Consider the following 21494-nt stretch of genomic DNA (forward strand, 5'->3'; position numbering starts at 1 on the left):
CTTTAGTTGTTATCCAACTTGTGCTGGAACACTGAAGCAGTTACGTGTTTTCACAAAACACATAAAAGCCCTCATTCAGATGGAAAGGAAAAAAAAAAAAAAGAGAGAGACAGCATTTTCTTTTACTCCATCACTGGATTTCCCCCCCACCCTTTAAAGACTGCCCACTCACTAGAGAATGCAAGCAAAAATCTGTCCCACAGTTCACATTCCATCCTACTCATACAGGCCGGTGTTAGAAGTGTTGCAGTTGTTTTGCACTGTGCATCACCAGAAATAAGTACATCAAGCCAGAGTTCTGACCATTAGGTAGTAAGACCTGTTATTTCTGGGATACTCCGATACCTTATCAGAGTTGTACCTATACAATTACATTTACACTTGCTTTGATTGTATTACTTGTTTAAGAGGAAACAGTACATGTTTCCTCATTTTTTTCTAATGTGATAGTCCATTACAACATTCATCATATTCAGTGCTTTCAGAGGAAGATTTTCTCATAGTCAAAATGTTTATTTTATTACAGATTTAGCATTTTAACTCACCAGAAGATTTGGAAAATATTTGCAAATAACTTTCAGTTGTATAGAAAATGTGCTGCAATGTGCTTTCTACCTAGTTCTATGACAGCCACAAAACAAATGAACAAAATCACCTCCAACAACTTGCTGATCAATGTTTATCACTACTGAGATTTTGCCAGAAGAAAGTGGCAGTTTTCCCTACAGGGGAAAATCATGCATTACACAGAATTCACAGCTGGAAATCAAGTACAAATTCATCCTGATAGAAACTTGTATTCTAAATATGATTATATTTTGGCCACTTGCAATTATCTTTAAAAAAAAAAATACAGTTCTGACAGTGACATACAATGCAAGTGTAGCACACAAGAAAACATCCAACGCCTTGTCTTTCACTCACTTTTATTTTCCTGTAGGTCAGATCTGTAATGTTGAAACAAGTACAGTGAGGATGGCGAGGATAACTCACAAAATTCCTCTAAAACAGAGGAAAACAATGAAGCAGCAGGTGATAAACTAAAATCGTAGTTTCAAGCAAAAGTGTTATTTTGCTGTCAATTCAAACCCACAAAGTTCTTTCCATGGCGCTGCTCTTCAGGCTCTTATCCCCCAATTTGTAGGTGTAACTAGGATTACCTCGTCCCAGGTGCAGAATCCAGCACTTGCTCTTGTTAAATTTCATAGGGTTGGTGATTGCCCAGCTCTCTACTGTATTCCAATTTCTCTGTAAGGCCTCTCTACCCCTGAGGGAGTCCACATCTTCTTCTCATTCAGTACCATCAGCAAACCTACTTAATGTACATTTGATTCCTGCATACAGGTCATTTATAAAAACATCAGAGCACTGTGCCTAAAACTGAGTCCTGGGGAACCCCACTGGTGACTGGTCGCCAGCTTGATGTCACTTCACTTACTACTCTTTGAGTCCGACCTGTCAGCCAATTGTTCTCGCAACGTATTACGGACTCACCTATCTGCGTGCTGCACATTCTGTCCAGGATACTGTGAGAGATAGACAGTATCAAAAGCTTTGCTGAAACCCAAAAAATCCACATCTACTAGCTTCCCTTGGTCAACTAGATGGATGACCTTGTCATAAAAGGAAATTAACTTGCTTAGACAGGACTCTCCCTTTGAGGATCCGTGCTGGCTATGACCAATGACTGCATTGTCTCTCAAATGTTTTTCAGTAACTCCCAGAACAACCTTCTGCATAACTGAAGTGAGATTGACAGGCCTGTAATTACCAGGGTCTTCCTTCTTACCCTTCTTGAAATCTGGGACAACATTTGCCAGCTTTCAGTTGACTGGTACCTCTCCAGAACCCCACAACCACTGAAAAGTAACAGAGAGAGGTCCCGCAATAACATCAGTACCCTGGGACAAATCGTATTGGGCCCCGTAGCCTTATACGCATCCAGCTGGAGCAGCAAGTCTTGAACAAGTTCAGGGTCAGCTGGGGAGTTTATCACCCCCTCAGTCACAGTCTTGCAACACAGGGTGCCAGGGGTCCCAGAGCCCATCATGGGGGTTGAAGACAGAGGCAAAGAAGGCAGTAAATATCTCCACTTTGTCTATGTCTCTATTTGTGAGGTGACCAATCTCATGGACCAATGTTATATCTGGATCCTCCTTTTGCCGTCAATGAATTTTTAAAAGCCCTTTTGTTGTCCTTCACAGTGCTGACCAGCTTGAAAGCTTTGCCTGTACAAACTGGACCAACTGAAAGTGAAAAAGGAAGCCTACAGAGGGTGAAAACGGAGACAGGTAGCCTGGGAGGTCTACAAAGAGGCTGCGCGAGTGGCCAGGGATCAGGTGAGGAAGGCCAAAGCCCTGGCAGAACTGAATCTGGCCAGGGATATAAAATGCAACAAGAAGAGCTTCTATAGGTATGTAGGGGACAAAAGAAAGTCCAAGGAAAATGTAGGCCCCCTCCGAAAGGGAACTGGTGTCCTGGTTACCCAGGACATGGAGAAGGCTGAGGTATTCAATGACTTTTTAGCCTCAGTCTTCACCAATAAGAGCTCTTGTCCCACCACCCAACCTGTAGAAGGTGCAAGCAGAGACTGGGACGATGAAGAACTGCCCACTGTACCCGAAGAGCAGGTTCGGGATCATCTGAGGAACTTAAAGGTGCACAAGTCCATGGGACCTGATGAGATCCATCTGCGGGTCCTGAGGGAACTGACGGATGAAGTTGCCAAGCCACTGGCTATCGTATTTGAGAAGTCGTGGCGGTCTGGTGAGGTCCCCGATGACTGGAAGAGAGGGAACATAACCCCCATTTTTAAAAAGGGGAATAAGGAAGACCCGGGTAACTACAGGCCGGTCAGCCTCACCTCTGTGCCTGGCAAGGTCATGGAGCAGATTCTCCTGGAAACCATGCTAAGGCACATGGAGAGCAAGGAGGTGGTTGGTGACAGCCAACACGGCTTCACCAAGGGCAGATCATGCCTGACCAATTTGGTGGCCTTCTATGATGGGGTGACGGCATCGGTGGACAAGGGACGAGCAACGGATATCATCTACCTGGACTTGTGCAAAGCTTTTGACACTGTCCCGCACGACATCCTTCTCTCTAAACTAGAGAGACATGGGTTTGATGGACGGACCACTCGGTGGATAAGGAGTTGGCTGGATGGCCGCACTCAGAGAGTGGTGGTCAACGGCTCAATGTCCACGTGGAGACCGGTCACGAGTGGCGTCCCTCAAGGGTCCGTGCTGGGCCCGGCCCTGTTCAACATCTTTGTCGGCATCCATGGACCCCAGTACCTTCAAAAGCAGATTCCCAGGGAACCTTACTAACTAGCTCCTTCAGCAGCCCCAAGTCTGCTCTTCCCATGTCCAGGGCCAGAGTTCTGCAGGCAGTTTTTCTCCCATTGACAACAATTTGAAACTCAACTACTTTGTGGTCCCTGTGACCAAGACAGCCACCAATCGCCACTTGGCCCACAAGTCCCCCTCTGTTTACAAACAATAGATCTAGGAGGGCACCCTTCCTCATCAGCTCCCTTAGTACCTGCATCAAGACGTTATCTTCAACGTGCTTCAGGAATTTCTGGAATTTCCCTTAATTCATTGTAAAACAATTAACCAGTTAATGATAGAACCACAGAACTTCGCTACTGAAGGTGTATTGTGGTTTAGCCCTAGTCACCACACAGTTGCTCACTCTTCCTCCCCCTGCCCAGCGGGATGGGGGAAAGAACTGGCAAGAAAGGAAAACTCTTGGGTTGAGATGAAGACAGTTTACTAGCATAGCAAAGGAAAAGAATAACAAAATACAAGGGTACTAAAATACACAAAATGAACCACGCACAATTTCTCACCACCCAACCGATACAGCCCATCCCAAGCACTGATCACAGAAACAAAACTAAGCTCTGAAGGAGCAAGAGAGCAATGATCCCGCACCGCAGCCAACCCCCACTTATATACTGAGCGTGACACTTACGCATGGAATACTCTCTTTGGCCAGTTCGGGTCAGCTGTTCTGGCTGTACCCCTCCCAGCTTCCTGTGCATTAGCGAGATCTGGGAAGCTGGACATGGTCCTCGGTGTCTTCAGCAACAACTCATATCATCAGTGTGTTTATCAACATTCTTCTCATACAAAATCCAAAATGTGCTGGCTACGAAGAAGAAAATCAACTCTATCCCAGCTGAAAGCAGGACAAGGCGCTAACAACTAAATGGTACAGACAATTGCATGCCAGCACTTGAGCCTGCACCGTTGCATAGAGTAATTTATAATGATACTTCATTTATAATGCTTGATTTTTTTTTAATTTTTTTTTTTAGTTGGGTTTTTTTTTTTTTCCCCCCTTTAGTTTTTACTAACGTCCCCAAACATGAAGGATTTTGTTCACAGATCAGGTGTGGTCATTAAAAAGATGTTTTGCTTTGAGTCGTGTGCATGCTGTTAACCTCCCAGATAGCTGGCAGGTCCGGCTCAGAGTACCAGAAGCAAAAAAAGGTTACTGTTACCAGAGGTCTCCTGGATTGCTGATTCACAAAACAGTGTCTCTCTCATTCTTTTCAGATCATGTACTTACATGCCTTGCAAGGTAGACAAGAGAGCAGGAGAGACTACGAACCAGCTCCTGCGTGTCACTGAGACTTTATCCTAGGTCAATTCCAGCATGACCTCAGATTGCTCAGTGAGTCCGCTGAGGTTTCCTAACACTCGTGTTTATACTTTGCCATTATATCAAGTGCTAGGATGTCCTAACACTTGGAGAGAAGGTATTCACTCCACTGATACTTGCATGGGTGTAAGCTCCCACCTTGACCTGCAAATACAGCTACATTATGAGCAGCTGCTAGCATCAACGAATGGAAGTCATTCTACGGGGAGAAAAGAAACACTTCCTGAAACTGCTCCTTTACTGTATCATCCTTTCTTACTGTATTTTCCTTACACCTTTGAGTGAAATAGAGTATAAATAAACAACTTTCAGAGGTTTCCTCACATATCTTTTCTGGCAGTGGTTACAGTGCACGTAACAGGGAAAAGTCTTGGGAAAGAGCTCCTGGCAGGTGAGGGGTTTATTTCCTTCTGCTTGAGAAGCCACATTTCCAGGTGTGCTATACAACTTCATCGATAGTTTATGGCTCAGAATTCTAGTGGGTTGGTTTGTTTATTTGTTTACTATCCTCAGTTACAGATTTCCTTGTTTTGCGGTTGGTTTCATTTTGTTAAGAAACCTTCATTGATTTCCCTTCCTGTTTTGTTTTTCAGTATCCCAAATCACTCATTCACTACCTACAGACTTTTTTATTCCCTTACTTGAAAAGGTAACCTTTTGTTACAAAGGGATCGGAAGAAGAGAGTCAGTAGTTTCCAGTACATAAGCTCTTTTTATTGTTTTATCTACAACTGCAAAACAAACTTCAAGACAGCTGCTTGTCAACAAGATGTCCCTCAGACCGGTGTCCAAAACGGTGGCTAGCCTCAAGCTTGTGGCAAGATGCTGGACTACTGTTGCATTCCTCTTGCCTGCATTTGTGAAGAGCCCATCAGCATAAATTAGCAAGCGTCTACTCAGCATGAACTACATAAATAGAAATACAATGTATGCACATGTTATGTTACTTGCTTTCCAACTGAAATTATGTATTCATGGCTATAATAATTCTGTTATTTTGTCCAGGTGCAGTAGGAAGATGGACAGATGCCAGAAAAATGCTAACAAGGAAATAGATATGTACATCCCTATTACATACACATTTTCATATATATGTCTATCTCCAAGCACTTTATTATCTCACAAATCCCACTCAAACCTTTAAATTACTTATGGAGGAAAATATTACAAGAGTTCAAGAGCACTGGTCACAGGCACATAGCACTTATTGCTGTTTTCCTGATTTCCTGTTTAGAGCAGTTGTCTAGGTGCTAGGACAGATATTGCATTGTATCGAAACCAACAAAAAGGGGTATTCACAGATACAGCTCATTGCCTTTTGTCAGAGCAAAGCAACAGCATAGAACTATTTATCATTCTGCTGGGGGAAAAAAAAATCTAAAAATAAATACTGCATTTAGCTACACTGTTAGCTGGTTTTTAGCAACCTGATCACGTCCAAGAAATTCTAACTCTTGTAGAACAATTTAAGTGATGAAAAAAACCAATTAGTTTTACTGTGACATCCAGTACAAATAATCTTAAATAATAGGTACCAGAGCTATTATACAGTATATTCTTTTCAAAGTACACTGATTATGAAAGACACCAATTCAGCTACCAGATTTCATGGCACATCAGCTTGTACAAGTTTAGATGCTCTGCATGCAATTGGTCCAGCAGGAATCTGTTAACACAAAAAGATGCTTATTTCTTCTATATATTATCAGCTGTGCAGCAGAGATAATGAAGCAGAATCCTAGCCCTCTCCTGTTAGAGTTCCTCTTTCTGGCGACACACAATCCTAAAGCAGAAACCGGTTCCCAACCCTTGTCACATCAGAAGCACACACTAAACTATATATTTTAATAGATTATCCCCTAGTTTGAGAAACAGGTACAAGCCTGGGACTTCCTGCTGGAGAAGTAACCCACCGAACATCTTCTGAGAACCTTAGTCATTGGTCCTCTTCAGAGAGGATCTCTTCAGGACAAACTTCCTTGTCCTGGCAGCTGTCAGAGGTCAAAGGCACCATTTCATGTTTTAGTACAATAAAAGAGCTTTGAATTCAAAGTGACTGCTCAACAGAGTGCACTTAAGGAGCACGGTCACCTGCTGCAGCTCTCTTCAGCACAATCTAGGAGGGAAACGATGATTTCACTTACACAGATCGAGGTTGGAAATGTGCAAATATTGCTGTGCGGCCTTTCCTTAGTTGGAAGGAACAGTCAAAAGCATCCCATCCCTGCCTATAAAAGTTCCCCATAATTTGTATGGGCATGCAAGCAGCACTGCATTTCTACCTCAGCAGTAGGCTATATGCGATTATCCCACAAACTAGAGAGACTTCCTCCTGGCTACTTTTATTTATGGGTGCTTATAGCAGCGCAGCTGCTGTGAAGCACCACAGCAGATTAATGTGATATGAAAAAAAAAAAAAAAACCCAAACAAAAAAAACCCACAAAAAAAAAACCCAAACAACCCCAACGTTATATATGGATTGCAGCTCCATTATTCAGAATGGCAGATAAAGGTGTATATATATATATATATATATCTCTACCTGGATAGAGGTAAATTCCAGAGACTGTAATTTCAGGACCATAAAAGCTTGGTACCAACAAATTCAGACTGAACAATACGGAGGGGGAAAAAAGCAAAAAACATTAAGACAAAGTTTAAGCTGCACAGACCTTTTGTCCAAAGTTATACTCAGTTACTGTTGGGATCTGCTGCCTAGGAAAACTTACATATCTAACACATCCCTCTAACTCTAACGGCTGCCAGGTATTTATTTCCTGTCATCCCAGCAAAAGTAAAACATGGGTTTATAATAAACCTATTTCTTCCCAGTTACTTACTAGGCTCGTCACTGCTTTCCTGTCACCCTCACAGAGTTGATGTTCTCTGTAGCACACCACCTGAATGAGCTCCTACTATTTCATCTAAGTCAGCATAGTCCAATGAGTACTATGAACTAGATCTCCTATCTTGGCTACTACTTGCTCTATCCAAGAGGAAAGAATGAATGAATTTTTAAGCCAGGAATATTGACCCGGGGCCAAATGCTGTCTACTGTGCCTGAACGTGACCAGGAGCTGCCACAAACACTGCAAAAGGTAACACGGATAGAGACATTCAACAGGTCCATGTCCTTCTGATGTTGGGGGCTCCAGAGCTGGACGCAGTGCTGCAGGTGGGGTCTCACCAGAGCGGAGCAGAGGGGCAGAATCCCTCCCTCGACCTGCTGCCCACACTGCTTTGGATACAGCCCAGGATGCCGTTGGCTTTCTGGGCCGCAAGTGCACATTCTCAGCTCCTGTTTAATTTTTCATCCACTAGTACCCCCAAGTCCTTTTCTACAGGGCTGCTCTCAATTCCTTCATCTCCCAGCCTGTACTGATACCGGGGACTGCCCTGACCCATCTGCAGGATCTTGCACTTGACCTTGTTGGACTTCAAGAGGTTCACACAGGTCCACTTCTCCAGCCTCTCTACGTCCCACTGGACGGCATTCCTTCCCTCTAGCACATCAACCACACCACACAGCTTGGTGTAATCCGCAAACCTGCTGAGGGTGCACTCAATCCCACTATATATTGTTGATGAAGATATTAAATAGCATTGGTCCCAATACAGACACCACTTGTTACTGGCTTCCACTTGGCTATTGAGTGACTGACTGTAACTCTTGGCACAAGGATGTTGTAGAGGACATTACCACAGGATCAGGCAGTAATAAACAACAGGAAACGTACTACATAGTGCTGCTTTTAAAATGCTCTCTCTGGTTTTCTTCACAGCCCCTTGAATATATTCCACCGTGAATTGTTTTATCTAAAACTAGGATGTTAGCTAAATCAGACATTGCTGCAGCTCTGTATCTAGGTTCACTACATGTGGTGAAAGAGTAAATGATTTATCTCACCTAAAAGAATCCATGGGAGAATGGATTGATAGCAGTCCTGAGGAGAAGGACTTAGGAGTGCTGGTGGATCAGAAGCTCAACATGAGCCAACAGTGGGTGCGTGCAGCTCAGAAAGCCAACCCCATCCTGGGCTGCATCAAAAGCAGCGTGGCCACCAGGTCGAGAGAAGGGATTCTGCCCCTCTACTCTGCTCTCATAGAGCACTACGTCCAGCTCTGGAGCCCCCAACATAAGAAGGACGTGGAGCTGTTGGAGCAAGTCCAGAGGAGGCCACGCAGATGCTGAGAGGGCTGGAGCACCATTCCTGTGAGGCTAGGCTGAGAGAGCTGGGACTGTTCAGCCTGGAGAAGAGGAGGCTCCGGGGAGACCTTAGAGCGGCCTTCCAGTGCCTAAAGGGGGCTACAGGAAAGATGGGGAAACACTCTTCAGTAGGGCCTGGTGTGACAGGATGAGGGGTAATGGTTTTAAAATAGAGGGAGGCAGATTTAGATTAGATAGTAGGAAATTTTTTTTTTACAATAAGGGTGGTGGAGCACTGTTCCAGGTTGCCCAGAGAGGTGGTGGATGTCCCATCCCTGGAAACGTTCAAGGCCAGGTTGGCCGGGGCTCTGAGCAACCTGATCTGGTTGGAGATGTCCCTGCTCCTGGCATGGGGTTGGACTGGGTGGGCTTTAATGGGCCCTTCCAACTCAAAACCTTCTGTGATTCTAAAACACACACTGCAAAGCCTAGATAAAGTGGTCCCAATTTATGTCAGAGGAAGAAAGGTTTAAACCATCTGAATTTGAGTTTCACCTACTTTTAACACTTCTGAGTATATTAAAATGTCAATAAAGTGTTAAATCAAGTTTCAGCTTTAATATGAATGTACCTCACTGGTACAAAATTTGAACCTCAGAAGGCAAAATTAATTATGTAACATGATACACAAGAATTTACCAGCAGGAGCTACGGAGGCTTTATCTGCAGCTCTGTCACAGCCAATAGCTTCCACATCGTATGATACTGCTATGGCTAAATAGCCCATTTTCCTTAGACCGAGGATGGCCTTCCTGCACGGTACATACGTGTAACTGGATGAAATAAAGAAAGGGAAATGCAGGTCAACCTACAAGAAATAACATATCTTGATATAAAGTTTCATAGTTCATCAAAAGCTCTTCCAAGGGAAACAGAAGAACCTCCTCCACTTGGGAAAATAAACAAATACAATTATTTTTAGTAAAAAATCTGACATGATTACTTCACAGTAGTAACTAGGAATCCCAATTAGACTCAAGTTTTGGTTGCACTCACTACTGGCAAAACATATCATAGGAAAATAGTTCTTCCTGGAGAGGGTCTAAATATGCAGATATAAAAAAGCAAGCTACCTAAATTTGAGTTTAAAAGTACTAAAATTTGGCACTTCACTTTTCTCTCAATAATCTTTCTTAAAATAGTGATAAAAGCTTTCTTGGAAGACAACATCATCATCCCTTTGGACTTCACTGATGTGTAAGCTAACACCAGAACTACAGTTCACTACTATAGGAAATTGCTTATGGTACAACCACTGCTAAGAGTCGGATTTACTCCAGTGAAGTAAAAAATAACGTCACCATTTATTTCAACAGTCACATGACAGCCCTTAATATTGCAGTTATAGGAAAGAAAATATTGCTTTCGTTAAAAAATAAAGATCCCACAACCTCAAAAATAAGCTATAATGAGAAAATGATATAATTAGTAATTTGGCTCCTTAGCTTCAGTGGCAACCTTCCTGTTGGGAGAGAACTTTGTTTTTTCTCATTTAAAGTCTGCTGCTAGAGAGAGAGGCCTCAAAAAAGTCAATGTCATTGTTCTTGACAAAACTTTCATATTTAACACATTTTAAGTTAAGGACGCAATTCCTGGAGCCAGCTTACAGCTATCCCAATGAAGACTAAACTTAAGGAACCACTAAGAAGCTTGTTTTCGGAGGTGAATTTATGGTCCTTCTCACACGTACATGCAGACAGACAATGCAGCTAAAATGAGAGAGCTTAAGAGGAACAGGCCTCAAAATGCCTATGGACTTACCAAAACCTTTTACAGAGCCATATTCACACTAGCAGTCAAACATTCTGCCCCGAACCTTGGACTTCCAGCAGGCAGTCTAACTCATAATAGGCAGCCATCTGACAGGATACTTGTTACCTCAAAGAGAAATCTGAGGTGGTAGCTCTTTTAACTACAAGAGTGGTAACGGAGCTATGACAAGAGTGTTCACAGAGCCTAACGTTAGCTGTCAACCGTGAGCTTGACTCATCTCTTCTACAGAATCAGATTGATGCCACAAGTTAAAGGACCAAAACTTTTGAGAAGAATTTGCCTTGGTCATTTATAAATGCTAAAACTCTGAGGAACCCTTGAGATTCCAAGGAGAGTTTAGGACATCTACACCTCTGAAAAATAAACCTGTAGGTTAAGACATAATCGGTTACTGGCAGAGACAACAAAGTCCAGAGGATAACTACTACAGCAACTAAATTTAAAAGGAAAACCATATTGTATATGTTAAGTTTGGAAATCATGCACTTTCCTTTTGTAAGTCTTAAAAATTATGTGATCTAACAGGGAACACAAATCTGAATTCAAACCATGCTTCCCAATACAAGACTAGAGCAATCAAGATTCCTGAAAACATGGTAGCACAACACACACTACCACTAACAAAATCCACACACGCAAATGAGATAAAAAGAAGTAAACACAATGATGACATGAAACAGCTAAAATAGCAAAAATTCTAGTAAGAATAATTATTCAGAACTACAAGTTCATTATGATACATTGCTCTCCTCCCTTAAGTTGAGTAACTAAAGGATCACACTTTCTCAGTTGAGTAATATGCTTTGAAAAATTAAGTTTAAAAATTATTGTATTATGATAATACAACACTCGGTATGTCCTGTCATGACCTTCTTACCAGACTGTTCCTGCTTGTGGCAAGTGAGAAAGCATCCATAGCACTTATCGAACCCTGATCAAAAGGTATTTTCCCTTTCTGAATACTGTATTCCCGCTTTCCTTTCAGGAGAATATTTCCATGCCTATCTTTCTACCATCAGTGCCGAACATCTACAGTCCTAGGCCTACTCCCTCTGCAGTAATCTGCAGAACCATTTGAATTCCATAGGAGCAGGAACAGATTCTCTCAGAAGTTAAATAGGTGAGTCTGTCGTTATTTAGATTTCACCCTTGAAGCCCTCTAATTTCTTTCTGGCTTGTTTTCCCTCCCTAAAGGCTTTTTTTTTTTTCCTTGTCGAGGGAAGCCAAGCAGTGAATTTTCCTTTAGCTAGATCAAGGTTCAGACCGTAGAGGTGAATTATAAAACAGAGTTCTGCGAGTTGTAAACATGTCACCCAGCGTGCCCGTCACATCAAGGCAAAGGTTGCTTTACCAAGCCATTTTTGCCCATTTGCGTTACTCAGCCAATTACAGGCAGCCTTTGGCACTCACAGAAAAGCAGCCTTGTTTCTAAGGGGGTTTGCTCATCCTGCAGATTTGTTTTGCCATGGAAATCTCGCGCACATTGGAAGAGGAAATCGGTTTTGTAGCGACACCTTCAAACAGGCTAAGAAGCTCTGCAAACCCCGTGTCCTCTGCCGCAAACAGACCCGCTTCCAAGGCGCAATTAAAGCAGAGCTCGAGCACCGAGACGAGGCTCTGCCCCCGCCGCCCCTTCCCGGCCCGCAGGATCCGGCCAGGGCGCGGAGCTCGCTGGCTGCCGGCACCCCGGCTACGGCTGCGGAGCCCCCAGTCCCCGCGCCCGGAACGCCAGCCGCCCACACGTATCTCCGGCAGAGCGGCCTCCCGCCGCCGGCACCACGGACCCCCACGGCCCGCGCGTAAGCAGCCCCCAGCCCCACCCCGCTACCACGGACCCCCACACACCGCTCCCGCCCGCCCAGGGACCAGCGCGGCCTGGCCCGGCCCGGCGCGCCCAGCCCGGCCCTCCCTGCCGCCGCGCACCTGCCTCCCGGCGGCCCTTCCCCGGCGGGCCGGCACCGCAGCCCTCTCCTCCCCCGAGCGCGGACAAAGCGGCACAACGCACCTGCTCCCGGGGAGGGGGCGGTGGATGAGGTTCTGGCCCTGCCCGCCCCCATCTCTGCGCCCACCGGCTCCCCTCCCCTCCCCGGACCCGACCGTCCCGCCTCCTCCGGGCCGGGCGAGCCGCAGCACGAGCAGCGAGGTGCCCCAGCGTCTTTGGGGGCTCCCTCCCAAAGCGGGGCCCTACGCCCACCCCGTTCTCAGCACCCGCCGACGGAAACAAACTCTCGCTGCTGCTGCACGCCGGCAATGTAAACAGGCCGGAGGGAGGCACCGGCACCGGCGCCGCCGCCAGCCCCGCCTCGCCCCCGCGCCCGCGCCCGGGCGCTCACCGTAGAGAGGCGCGGAGGCTTCTCCCTTTCTCGCCATCGTCTCCCGGTGCCCTCCGCGCCGGCACAGCCAGGGCCCGGCGCCTCCGCCCGCCGCTCAGCGCGCTCTTTGTTGCCGTGAAGGCATGAGAGGCGGCAGCGGCCGGGCAGCCTCCGCTCCGCTCCGCCGCGGCCGCCGGGAATGCCGCCCGCGCCCCGCGCTGACCCGCCCGTCCCGCCGGCTCCGCGGCCGACGCCTGCGCTGAGCCCGCGGGGGCGGTGCCCGAGCCGCGCGGGGCGGGGGGCGGCGGGCAGAGGGGGCGCGCCCAGGGCAGGCGCGGGGGCGGCGAGACGGCCCGCAGCGGGACCGCACGCCCCCCGCCTCGGAGCGCGCCCCGCTAACTTCGCCTGGGCCCGGCTCCCGGCGGCAACTTCGGCAGCCGGTGGCAGCGGGCGCCGTACCTGGCGGGGTCCGCGGCGGGGAGGTCTCCATCCTCTCCCCCGGCTGGCAGGCGCTGCCGGGGAGGAGCGCCCTGCCGCGGGGCGCGGGCCGTTCCCCCGCCGAACGCGGCGGGCGCCCGTGCCGCTGTCAGGGCGGGAGGAAGCCTCAGCCGAGAGGTTTTGCCGCTGGTAGCCCGCGAACAGCCGGTCCTGAAGCCGCTTACTGCGCGGCCGGGCCCCGCCGGCCCCGGGCGCGACCTGGCGAGGCGCCTCCCGCCGCCGCCCCGGCGGAGCTGTCCGGGCCGCCCGTGCTGAGCTCGCCGGGCCGGGCCCCCGCGGGGAGCGGCCTGCGGCCCCCGCCGGGAAACGGCGTCAGCTCCGGGGGCTGCGAAGAGCCCGCGGCGCGCCGGTGTGCTCTGGCACGGCTGGGTTTTCTGTCTCCTCTGGCCGGCAGGAACGGCAACACTTCAGTTTTGGTTCTGCGTGGGGACATTGTCATGATTCAGTCAAAAACCGGGGTCAGTCCTGACAAATGCAGATTGCTGGTGATAAACTTTCCTTTGGTTGTCATCCACCTCCCTTTGTTTTGTCTGAAGGGGCCAATGGCCACTTAAAGAGCAATTAGCCTGATTGCTGAGATTCTTTTTCAGTCGCAACAGCCCAAATCATCACGACAGCAAAAGGACACTATATGCAGAGGTCGCATTGCTATTTATCTGTTAGTGTGCTGTTAGGGAAACATCAGTAAGTCCAACACACAGAACATTTTGCACTGAAAAGATATTGAAATAACCCTATGTCATTCTTGACAGAAGTGCACCTGTAGGCCGTCATTTACATTTTTACACGTGAGCAATTTGAGTAAAAGGTACTTTCCAAGGCTTGCAAACAAAGGTACCCTTTTTCGAGAGTTAGGTCAATTTCAAAAATTGGCTTAAGACGCTCAAAAGCCCACTATTGTTTTATTCATGAGTAAATTAATATGCATAGATCATGGAAGTTGTTACTATGCTTGTATTGAAACATGTGCATTAGAGGCAGCGAGGGCCTGTGCTTCCACCACAGTCAGTCCAACACCAGGTCTTCTAGAGTTAGCCACCTTGGCCAGCTTTACGAAAACGAAATCAGGCATATCCAGCACCTCATCCACCCTCACAAGAGGTCTCAGTTCAGGCCGGTTGCTCTAACAGGTACTGAATTTCACATATGCAGCTTTGTCTGCTAGTCCTGGAATACTGAGGGAAGTTACTTCACCCTCTGCATTAAATTGTGAGGATTTATTTGTCCTTCTAACTTTTAAAATGAGTAGTCACTTCCTCCGGTTGCCCCATTTCATCAGAATACTACCCAGGCAGAGGTTGATGCATTCTGTGCACCACCGATGGTCTGCAAAGTTAATGAGAGATCCTTCTTACACCTAGTCCACCTATCCTCTTAAGCCGCTTACCTGGTCTAGCTACCCCAAATGCCTGTCTGTGTTCCAGGAAACACACCCCAACGGTAGACACCTGGTGTGGAAAAGGGATGACATACTTTTCTATCTAAGAATAAATCCTTCTTTCATCTCAGTGTTGATGAATAGAAGAACAATTCAGACAATCTTACCTACAGAAAGAAGAGCTTCTTGTGTCAAGGTTGAGTCAAATGTGAGAAAAGCTGGATAGGACAGCTTTGTAAGAAGCAAGGTGGTGGGTTAACGTCTTCTGGCTCATTCTGATAAGGCATGGCAACCTGAAGGTACCAGGGCATGACAGGATTTGCTAGTCAGAGGTGAGGTAGTATCTTCAGAGAAGCTTCAGTACTATTCTACAGCTCGGTGTTTTTCTGTTCCCTTTGTGCAGAGGCGTGGGTTTATATATAGCCTACTTTCAAGAATGGACTTCAGAATCTCAGTAAACTACACAATAAAAAACATAGGTAATGGAGTTTGTATAGACAGCCCTACAAATAAATCTATAAAATATATATGTATCATATATTATATAGTGTATATATAATATACAGCATACAAAATATATTTTTGCATGTATATAAATTATTGTGTATATATTATACATACTACATAGTATAGTCTTTATATTATGTGTTGTATTGAACACATGTTATACTTAACACAGAATCATAGAACGGTTTGGGTTGGAAGGGCCCATTAAAGCCCATCCGGTCCAACCCCCCTGCCAGGAGCAGGGACAAATCCAACCACATCGGGTTGCACAGAGCCCCGGCCAACCTGGCCTGGAATGGTTCCAGGGATGGGGCATCCACCGCCTCTCTGGGCAACTTGGGCCAGTGCTCCAGCACCCTCAGTGTAAAAAATTTCTTCCTAATGTCTAATCTGAATCTACCTCCCTCTATTTTAAAACCATTTCCCCTCATCCTGTCATGACAGGCCCTGCTGAAGAGTTTCTCCCCATCTTTCCAATCAGTCCCCTCTAGGCACTGGAAGGCCACTCTAAGGTCTCCCTGGAGCCTTCTCTTCTCCAGGCTGATGATTCACTGCCACTTCCAACTCAAGCAGTAAGGACAACAAGCGAAGTCAGATGTCAGGTTGAAAACAAGCAAACCAAAGCGGTTCTTCATAGTGTAAGAAACTAAGCTGTGGTTCCCAACACATTCAAAAAGCAACTGGTCAATGGAAGAGACATCCATGAAGCTCTATTAAATACAAAGGCATCACCTACAGCTCAGGAAACTTCTAAACTGGAAATTTTTTGGATGGTAGAAAAAAAAAAATTGAAAAAAACATCACCACATTATTGGTAAATGCTCTGTTCTTGAACCCTTCCCTAAGCATTCTTCATTGCTACTGCCATAAACAGCACACTATGCTAGATGGACCTTTGATCTGACCTAGTATGAGACTTGTTACTTTCATGTCAAAATAAGTTGAAGCTATCAGTGTCACAAAGGGCCTTGTCATTTGTCCTGCGAATGTTAGATGAAAATCTCAACCTTCGCCTTTGTGTGACCATATTTTCAATCCCATTATTCTTCTTCCAGGATCTCCAACACAAGGTTTCTCTCTTTCTTTACTGTTTCGCTGCGCATGCCTCGACAGAGCTATAATCTCAGCTAGTCTTTCTGAACTCTACCTTACGCAATCCAGCAACAGCAACAGCTGCAATCATGATTGAACTCTGTCTGCAGGATGTAGGCACAAGTTCCACAAGCTGTTATGGAAAAAACTGAACTCTTATGATTTAAGGCAGAATTTACTTTGTGTTTTGTCATTTGCTGCACTTGCTAAAAATAATTATACAGGTTTTACTATAAAATTAATGTCTACATTGTATCTTACATCAATATCCATTTGCATGGTTAAGTTCTTGCATGCTATTGAAGGTTAGCACTTGGTATGGTCTTGCATAACCACAACAGATATTTGCTCATATAAATGTTTGTTAAAATCCAGCCCACAAAGGTCTTTCTGCAGCACCTTTACTGTCACTGTGCCCTTAAAGCTTCGCTTCTGTGGAACTTCATGTTACATTGGAGGGGTTTTGACAGAGCCACACACATCTCTCTGACAAAACACTGGTTTTATGACCTCGCTGTTCTGGTATCTAACCTACAAGTGTTCAATGCCTTTGAGAGATGTGTTCATTGAAACAGTGCATTAATTAAGATATGATTCTACAAGCAGAAATATACCAAACAACAGAGCTTGAAGGTTGCACAATCAATCCTTTATATCACTTAGCTAAGATTTCAAAGTTTCAGTGCTCTTACTCCCAATTCACTTACCAAACATCTGACACAACAGGGATCCTCTCAACCCTGAGGAGTGACCTTGAGAGCCGTTCCTACTCAAAGAGAAATCCTGGCATGCAGCCTGCTGCCATGCAGGAGAGCTCAAAGGGCTCTTGGGCTGCTCACTATTTATGGAGTAAGAGAATTGACTCATAGTCATATTTGCACACCGACTGCAGATGTTACTTTCTTCCAAATTTGGCTTGAGGTGGGAATTGACCAGCACTGTGGCTGGATGGGTGCATCACCATTGCTTGGCTATTGTGTGGTTACCTGTCCCCCCAAATCCACTTTGAGCCAGATGCAGCCACCACAACCATCACTGGTGGTTATCGCTTGAGTGGGGTTATGGGAAAAAGGTCCGGTCGAGGGGGGAGGCATGCCATCACAGTCCCTTCTTTTTCTTTATGGTTCATGTTAGATAGTCACATACATGTAACTCAGTATGCTTTTTCGACATTAGGGAAAAAAAATAATTCTATGTTTACACATAGTAGTCAAACAACGCCTTCAGACTTTGAGCAGATATGGCTTTGTAATTAAAAAAGATTGTAATTTTGAAATTAAGTAATATTTGTCATACTCAGGAATCAAACAAGCTAAAAATATACTTGAAAATATTTTAATTCAAGCATCACATTATCTTCATTTCTAGATAATTCAAAGGTTCCCATATATGTGTTTTCCTTTCTTTCCCCAAATAAATGCATTGCTTTACAGACCACGAAAAAGCAGCAAAAGAACCCCCAAGACAAACTACAAAAATTATATTATACAGAAGCTTAGGAAAAAATGTTGGGTTTAAGATATTTGAAGTTACTATTGTAGCGGAAATCAAATAAAAAATATTTAATCACTTTATTAAGCAGAAGTTGCCATGCTTGTTGCATTGTCCTACATTGAAAAGGATTCCACTTTGTAGATCATGAATTCAGGACCTACACCCTACATTTTACAATGTTTGTTTACTGCAGTAGCTTCAGTAACTTACATTACATAAATCACTGCAGAAAATTCAAGTTGCTCTCCATTTCTAAAATGAAGGTTCATTAGCAAATGCTAAAATACAGTTTCCTGTTAACAACTTAGAAAAATAAACTGTAAAACATTTATAACTACTATTAAAAAAATACACTTCAGCCTAGAATACAGATGCTAATTTTAAGGAATGAGCTCTGTTTTGTAATGTAATATTCTTCTTGTGTTTGCTCACTAATTTATAGATTTCAGCAGTCAGTATGATGTATTCTGGTGGTTAGTATAAAAGAGAGTATTCTAGGGTGATAATGCAGTGAACTGCACAGTAAACAATTTTTTACTGTAGTAACAGTGGTCAGAGAATAATAAGTAAGAAATATGACAGAGTAGTAAGGGTTTGAGAAGATAAAAAGACAGATGCTGTATTTCTTGCTTTTGTGAGAAATGCTAAAAATGCTAGATACTCCTAACAGAAACTTCTCTCTATTGTCATGCCTTATGTAAACAATTTTGAACCTCAAAGTTCAAGTGGTTCAGGCTTTGACAGAGAACCGTGACATCTTTCATATCACTCTCTTCCCAAATACTTAGTAGGCATGGATCACTGGGTGGAGGTTGCCTGCATTTTGAGTTTTCCCCTCCAGACTGGCTTGGTGAAAACCCTGTTGACATGACATTGTCAAAAATTTCTCATTCATCTACCCGAGAAGGAGATGTGACAAGAGGTAGTGAGAAAATTATTTGAGGTAACAAGGAAAGGTGAGCAACAGTGTAGCTTCATAAAATGGATTTGACACGGATTTGACACGGATTTGGTGGATGGACCACTTGGTGGATAAGGAATCGGCTGGATGGTCGCACACAAAGAGTTGCAGTCAACAGCTTGATGTTCAGCTGGAGACTGGTGACGAGTAGCGTTCCTCAGGGGTCCATATTGGGATTGGCCCTGTTCAACATCTTTGTCGGTGACATGGACAGTGGGATAGAGTGCACCCTCAGCAGGTTTGCTGATGACGCCAAGCTGTGTGGTGCAGTCAACCTGCTGGAGGAGAAGGATGCCATCCAGAGGGACCTTGGCAGGCTGGAGAGGTGAGCCCATGCAAACCTCATGAAGTTCAACCAGGCCAAGTGCAAGGTCCTGCACCTGGGTCGTGGCAATGCCAGGCACAAATCCAGGCTGGGTGGAGAATGGATCGAGACCAGCCCTGAGAAGGACTTGGGGGTGCTAATGGATCAGAAGCTCAACATGAGCTGGCAATGTGTGCTCGCAGCCCAGAAAGCCAACTCCATCCTGGGCTGCATCAAAAGCAGTGTGGCCAGCAGGTCGAGGGAGGGGATTCTGCCCCTCTACTCTACTCTGGTGAGACCCCACCTGGAGTACTGTGTCCAGGTCTGGAGCCCACTACATAAGAGGGACATGGACCACTTGGAGAGGGTCCAGAGAAGGGCCACGAAGATGATGAGAGGGCTGGAGCACCTCTCCTGTGAGGCCAGGCTGAGAGAGCTGAGGCTGTTCAGCCTGGAGAAGAGGAGGCTCCGGGGAGACCTGATAGCGGCTCCCAGTGCCTAAAGAGGACCTGCAAAAAAACTGGAGAGGGACTTTTTTTACCAGGGACTATTTTGATAGGACAAGGAGTAATGGTTTTCAAGTAGAGGGAGGTAGATTCAGACTGGACATAAGGAAAACTTTTTTTACACTGAGGGTGGTGAAGCATGACATAGGTTTCCCAGAGAGGTGGTGGATGCCCCATCCCTGGAAACATTCAAGGCCAGGTTGGACGGGTGTCCTGGTTCTGGCCAGGAGAGAGTTAATTCTCACCTGAGCTGGAGAGGAGCTGGAGCTGGTGGCCCCTGGAGCTGGGGACACAGCTGGGATAGGTTTTACTCATTAGCCCACAGCTGGGATAGTTCAGCCCAATTGGCCCAGGGGCTGTTCCACCCCGTGGGACATCCTGCTCAGTGTGTCGGTGAGGAGGGTGCTGGAGGGAGCCTCCTGCTCCGTGGGAGGAAGCTGGGCATCAGGATTTGCTGTGAGCTGTTGTACTGTAAATTATGTGCTTAAGTATTTTCTGTTATTGGGATTTGTTTTCCATCTCTGTTTTGTTTTCTTCTCTTGTTCTCTTAAATGTTTTTATCTTAACCCAAAAGTTTTGCCTTATTTTCTCACCAATTCTCCTCTCTGTCCCGTTGGAGGGTGGGGGGAGTGAGTAATAGACTTTGTAGCTTGGCCCTGTGCAGGGCTAAACTATGATGAGGACAACAGGGGCTGTGAGCAACCTGATCCGGTTGGAGATGTCCCTGCTCCTTGCAGGGGGTTGGACTGGGTGGGCTTTAACAGGGCCTTCCCACCCAAACCGTTCTGGGATTCTGAAAGCAGCTGTAACAATAATATTTTTGAGCATTAAACTTAAAAAAAAAAAAAAAGCAAAGAAGGTGCTTACAATGAAAAATAATAAATTTATGATAAATACTATGAAGAAAAATAAACTTCAGATGGTCTGCTGAGTTCTGTCCTGTTTGGGGTACAGTAACAATCATCACTAAGTGTCAAGTGCAGCAGCTTATTAAAAGAAAGCAGACGTGAGTCTGGGACGTTATCAAAAGATTCCGACAGATACCGGTTGATAGGTAGGCTGGTTTTAGTCTTGCTAAATCTGCATGTAGGTAAATACTGGACAGCTAGAATATTCACTGGTGGGCAAGAAAATCAGGTTTGATGAGTGTGTGTATAAATGAGAGAAATATGTATTGCTGTGTCTCTGAACATTAATTTTAATCATGCTTAATTATTTTAGATTAATCAATTGGACAATACTCCAAAGTGGATACAGCAGCTCACTCGTGCTCAGGGCTGTGAGCTGGCACAGCTGTCGGTTCACGTGAGCGCTGCTTACCACGGGAACAGAACTTACGGTAGCTAAGAATTCTTCCATCGCCGTAGTAATTGTATTATACGTGATGTGATGTCGTTTGTAACGAGGAATTCTACATTTAAAGTTGTGCTGCAGTCAGGCCAGTAGCTTTAGGAGACTTGAGCTGTAAAGATCTTACACCTTACGTTGTATTTCTCTTTAGCAAATGCTTCCAACCATTATAGGGTGTGGGTGGAGGCCACATCCTAGTAAACCTGCTCAAAACTTAGATATAGGCAAACCTGGGGCTAGCTTTAGCTGTGGCAACTATTACAGTTTTTGAAAGAAATACAGGAATTAAGGGGAAATTGCAGAGTTAAGAAAAAAAAAAGTCTTATTGTAGTTCAACATGAATTTAAAAGGAAGGTGTTTATTCTAAATAGATTTCTAATCTAAAAAAAAAAAGTTTGAAAACCAAAATGACTTCCTTCCTCAGCTCAGATAAGTCAGCT

General features: G+C 45.3%; 2 protein-coding genes across 3 annotated transcripts in view; one reads left to right on the forward strand and one right to left on the reverse strand.

Annotated features, from left to right (window-relative positions):
• SLC44A5 (solute carrier family 44 member 5) overlaps nt 1-13169 on the reverse strand; it is an 81628-nt gene extending 68459 nt beyond the window's left edge. The window contains exon 1 of one of the 2 annotated variants that reach the window (XM_086753243.1): nt 12986-13169. In XM_086753243.1, coding sequence (XP_086609369.1) covers nt 12986-13022 — 37 coding nt within the window. In that variant the 5' untranslated portion in view covers nt 13023-13169. Of the gene's footprint in view, nt 1-12657; nt 12771-12985 lie in introns of those variants that run through there. The other variant, XM_086753242.1, reaches the window with a different exon arrangement.
• A 1257-nt stretch (nt 13170-14426) lies between these two features.
• The window catches only part of RABGGTB (Rab geranylgeranyltransferase subunit beta), a 30389-nt gene continuing 23321 nt past the window's right edge, over nt 14427-21494 (forward strand). The window contains exons 1-2 of the mRNA XM_086754120.1: nt 14427-14592; nt 14887-14902. Coding sequence (XP_086610246.1) covers nt 14427-14592; nt 14887-14902 — 182 coding nt within the window. The remainder of the gene's footprint in view (nt 14593-14886; nt 14903-21494) is intronic.

This window comes from Chlamydotis macqueenii, chromosome 8 (genome assembly GCF_036417535.1).
Source record: "Chlamydotis macqueenii isolate bChlMac1 chromosome 8, bChlMac1.mat, whole genome shotgun sequence".
NCBI lineage: Eukaryota > Metazoa > Chordata > Aves > Otidiformes > Otididae > Chlamydotis > Chlamydotis macqueenii.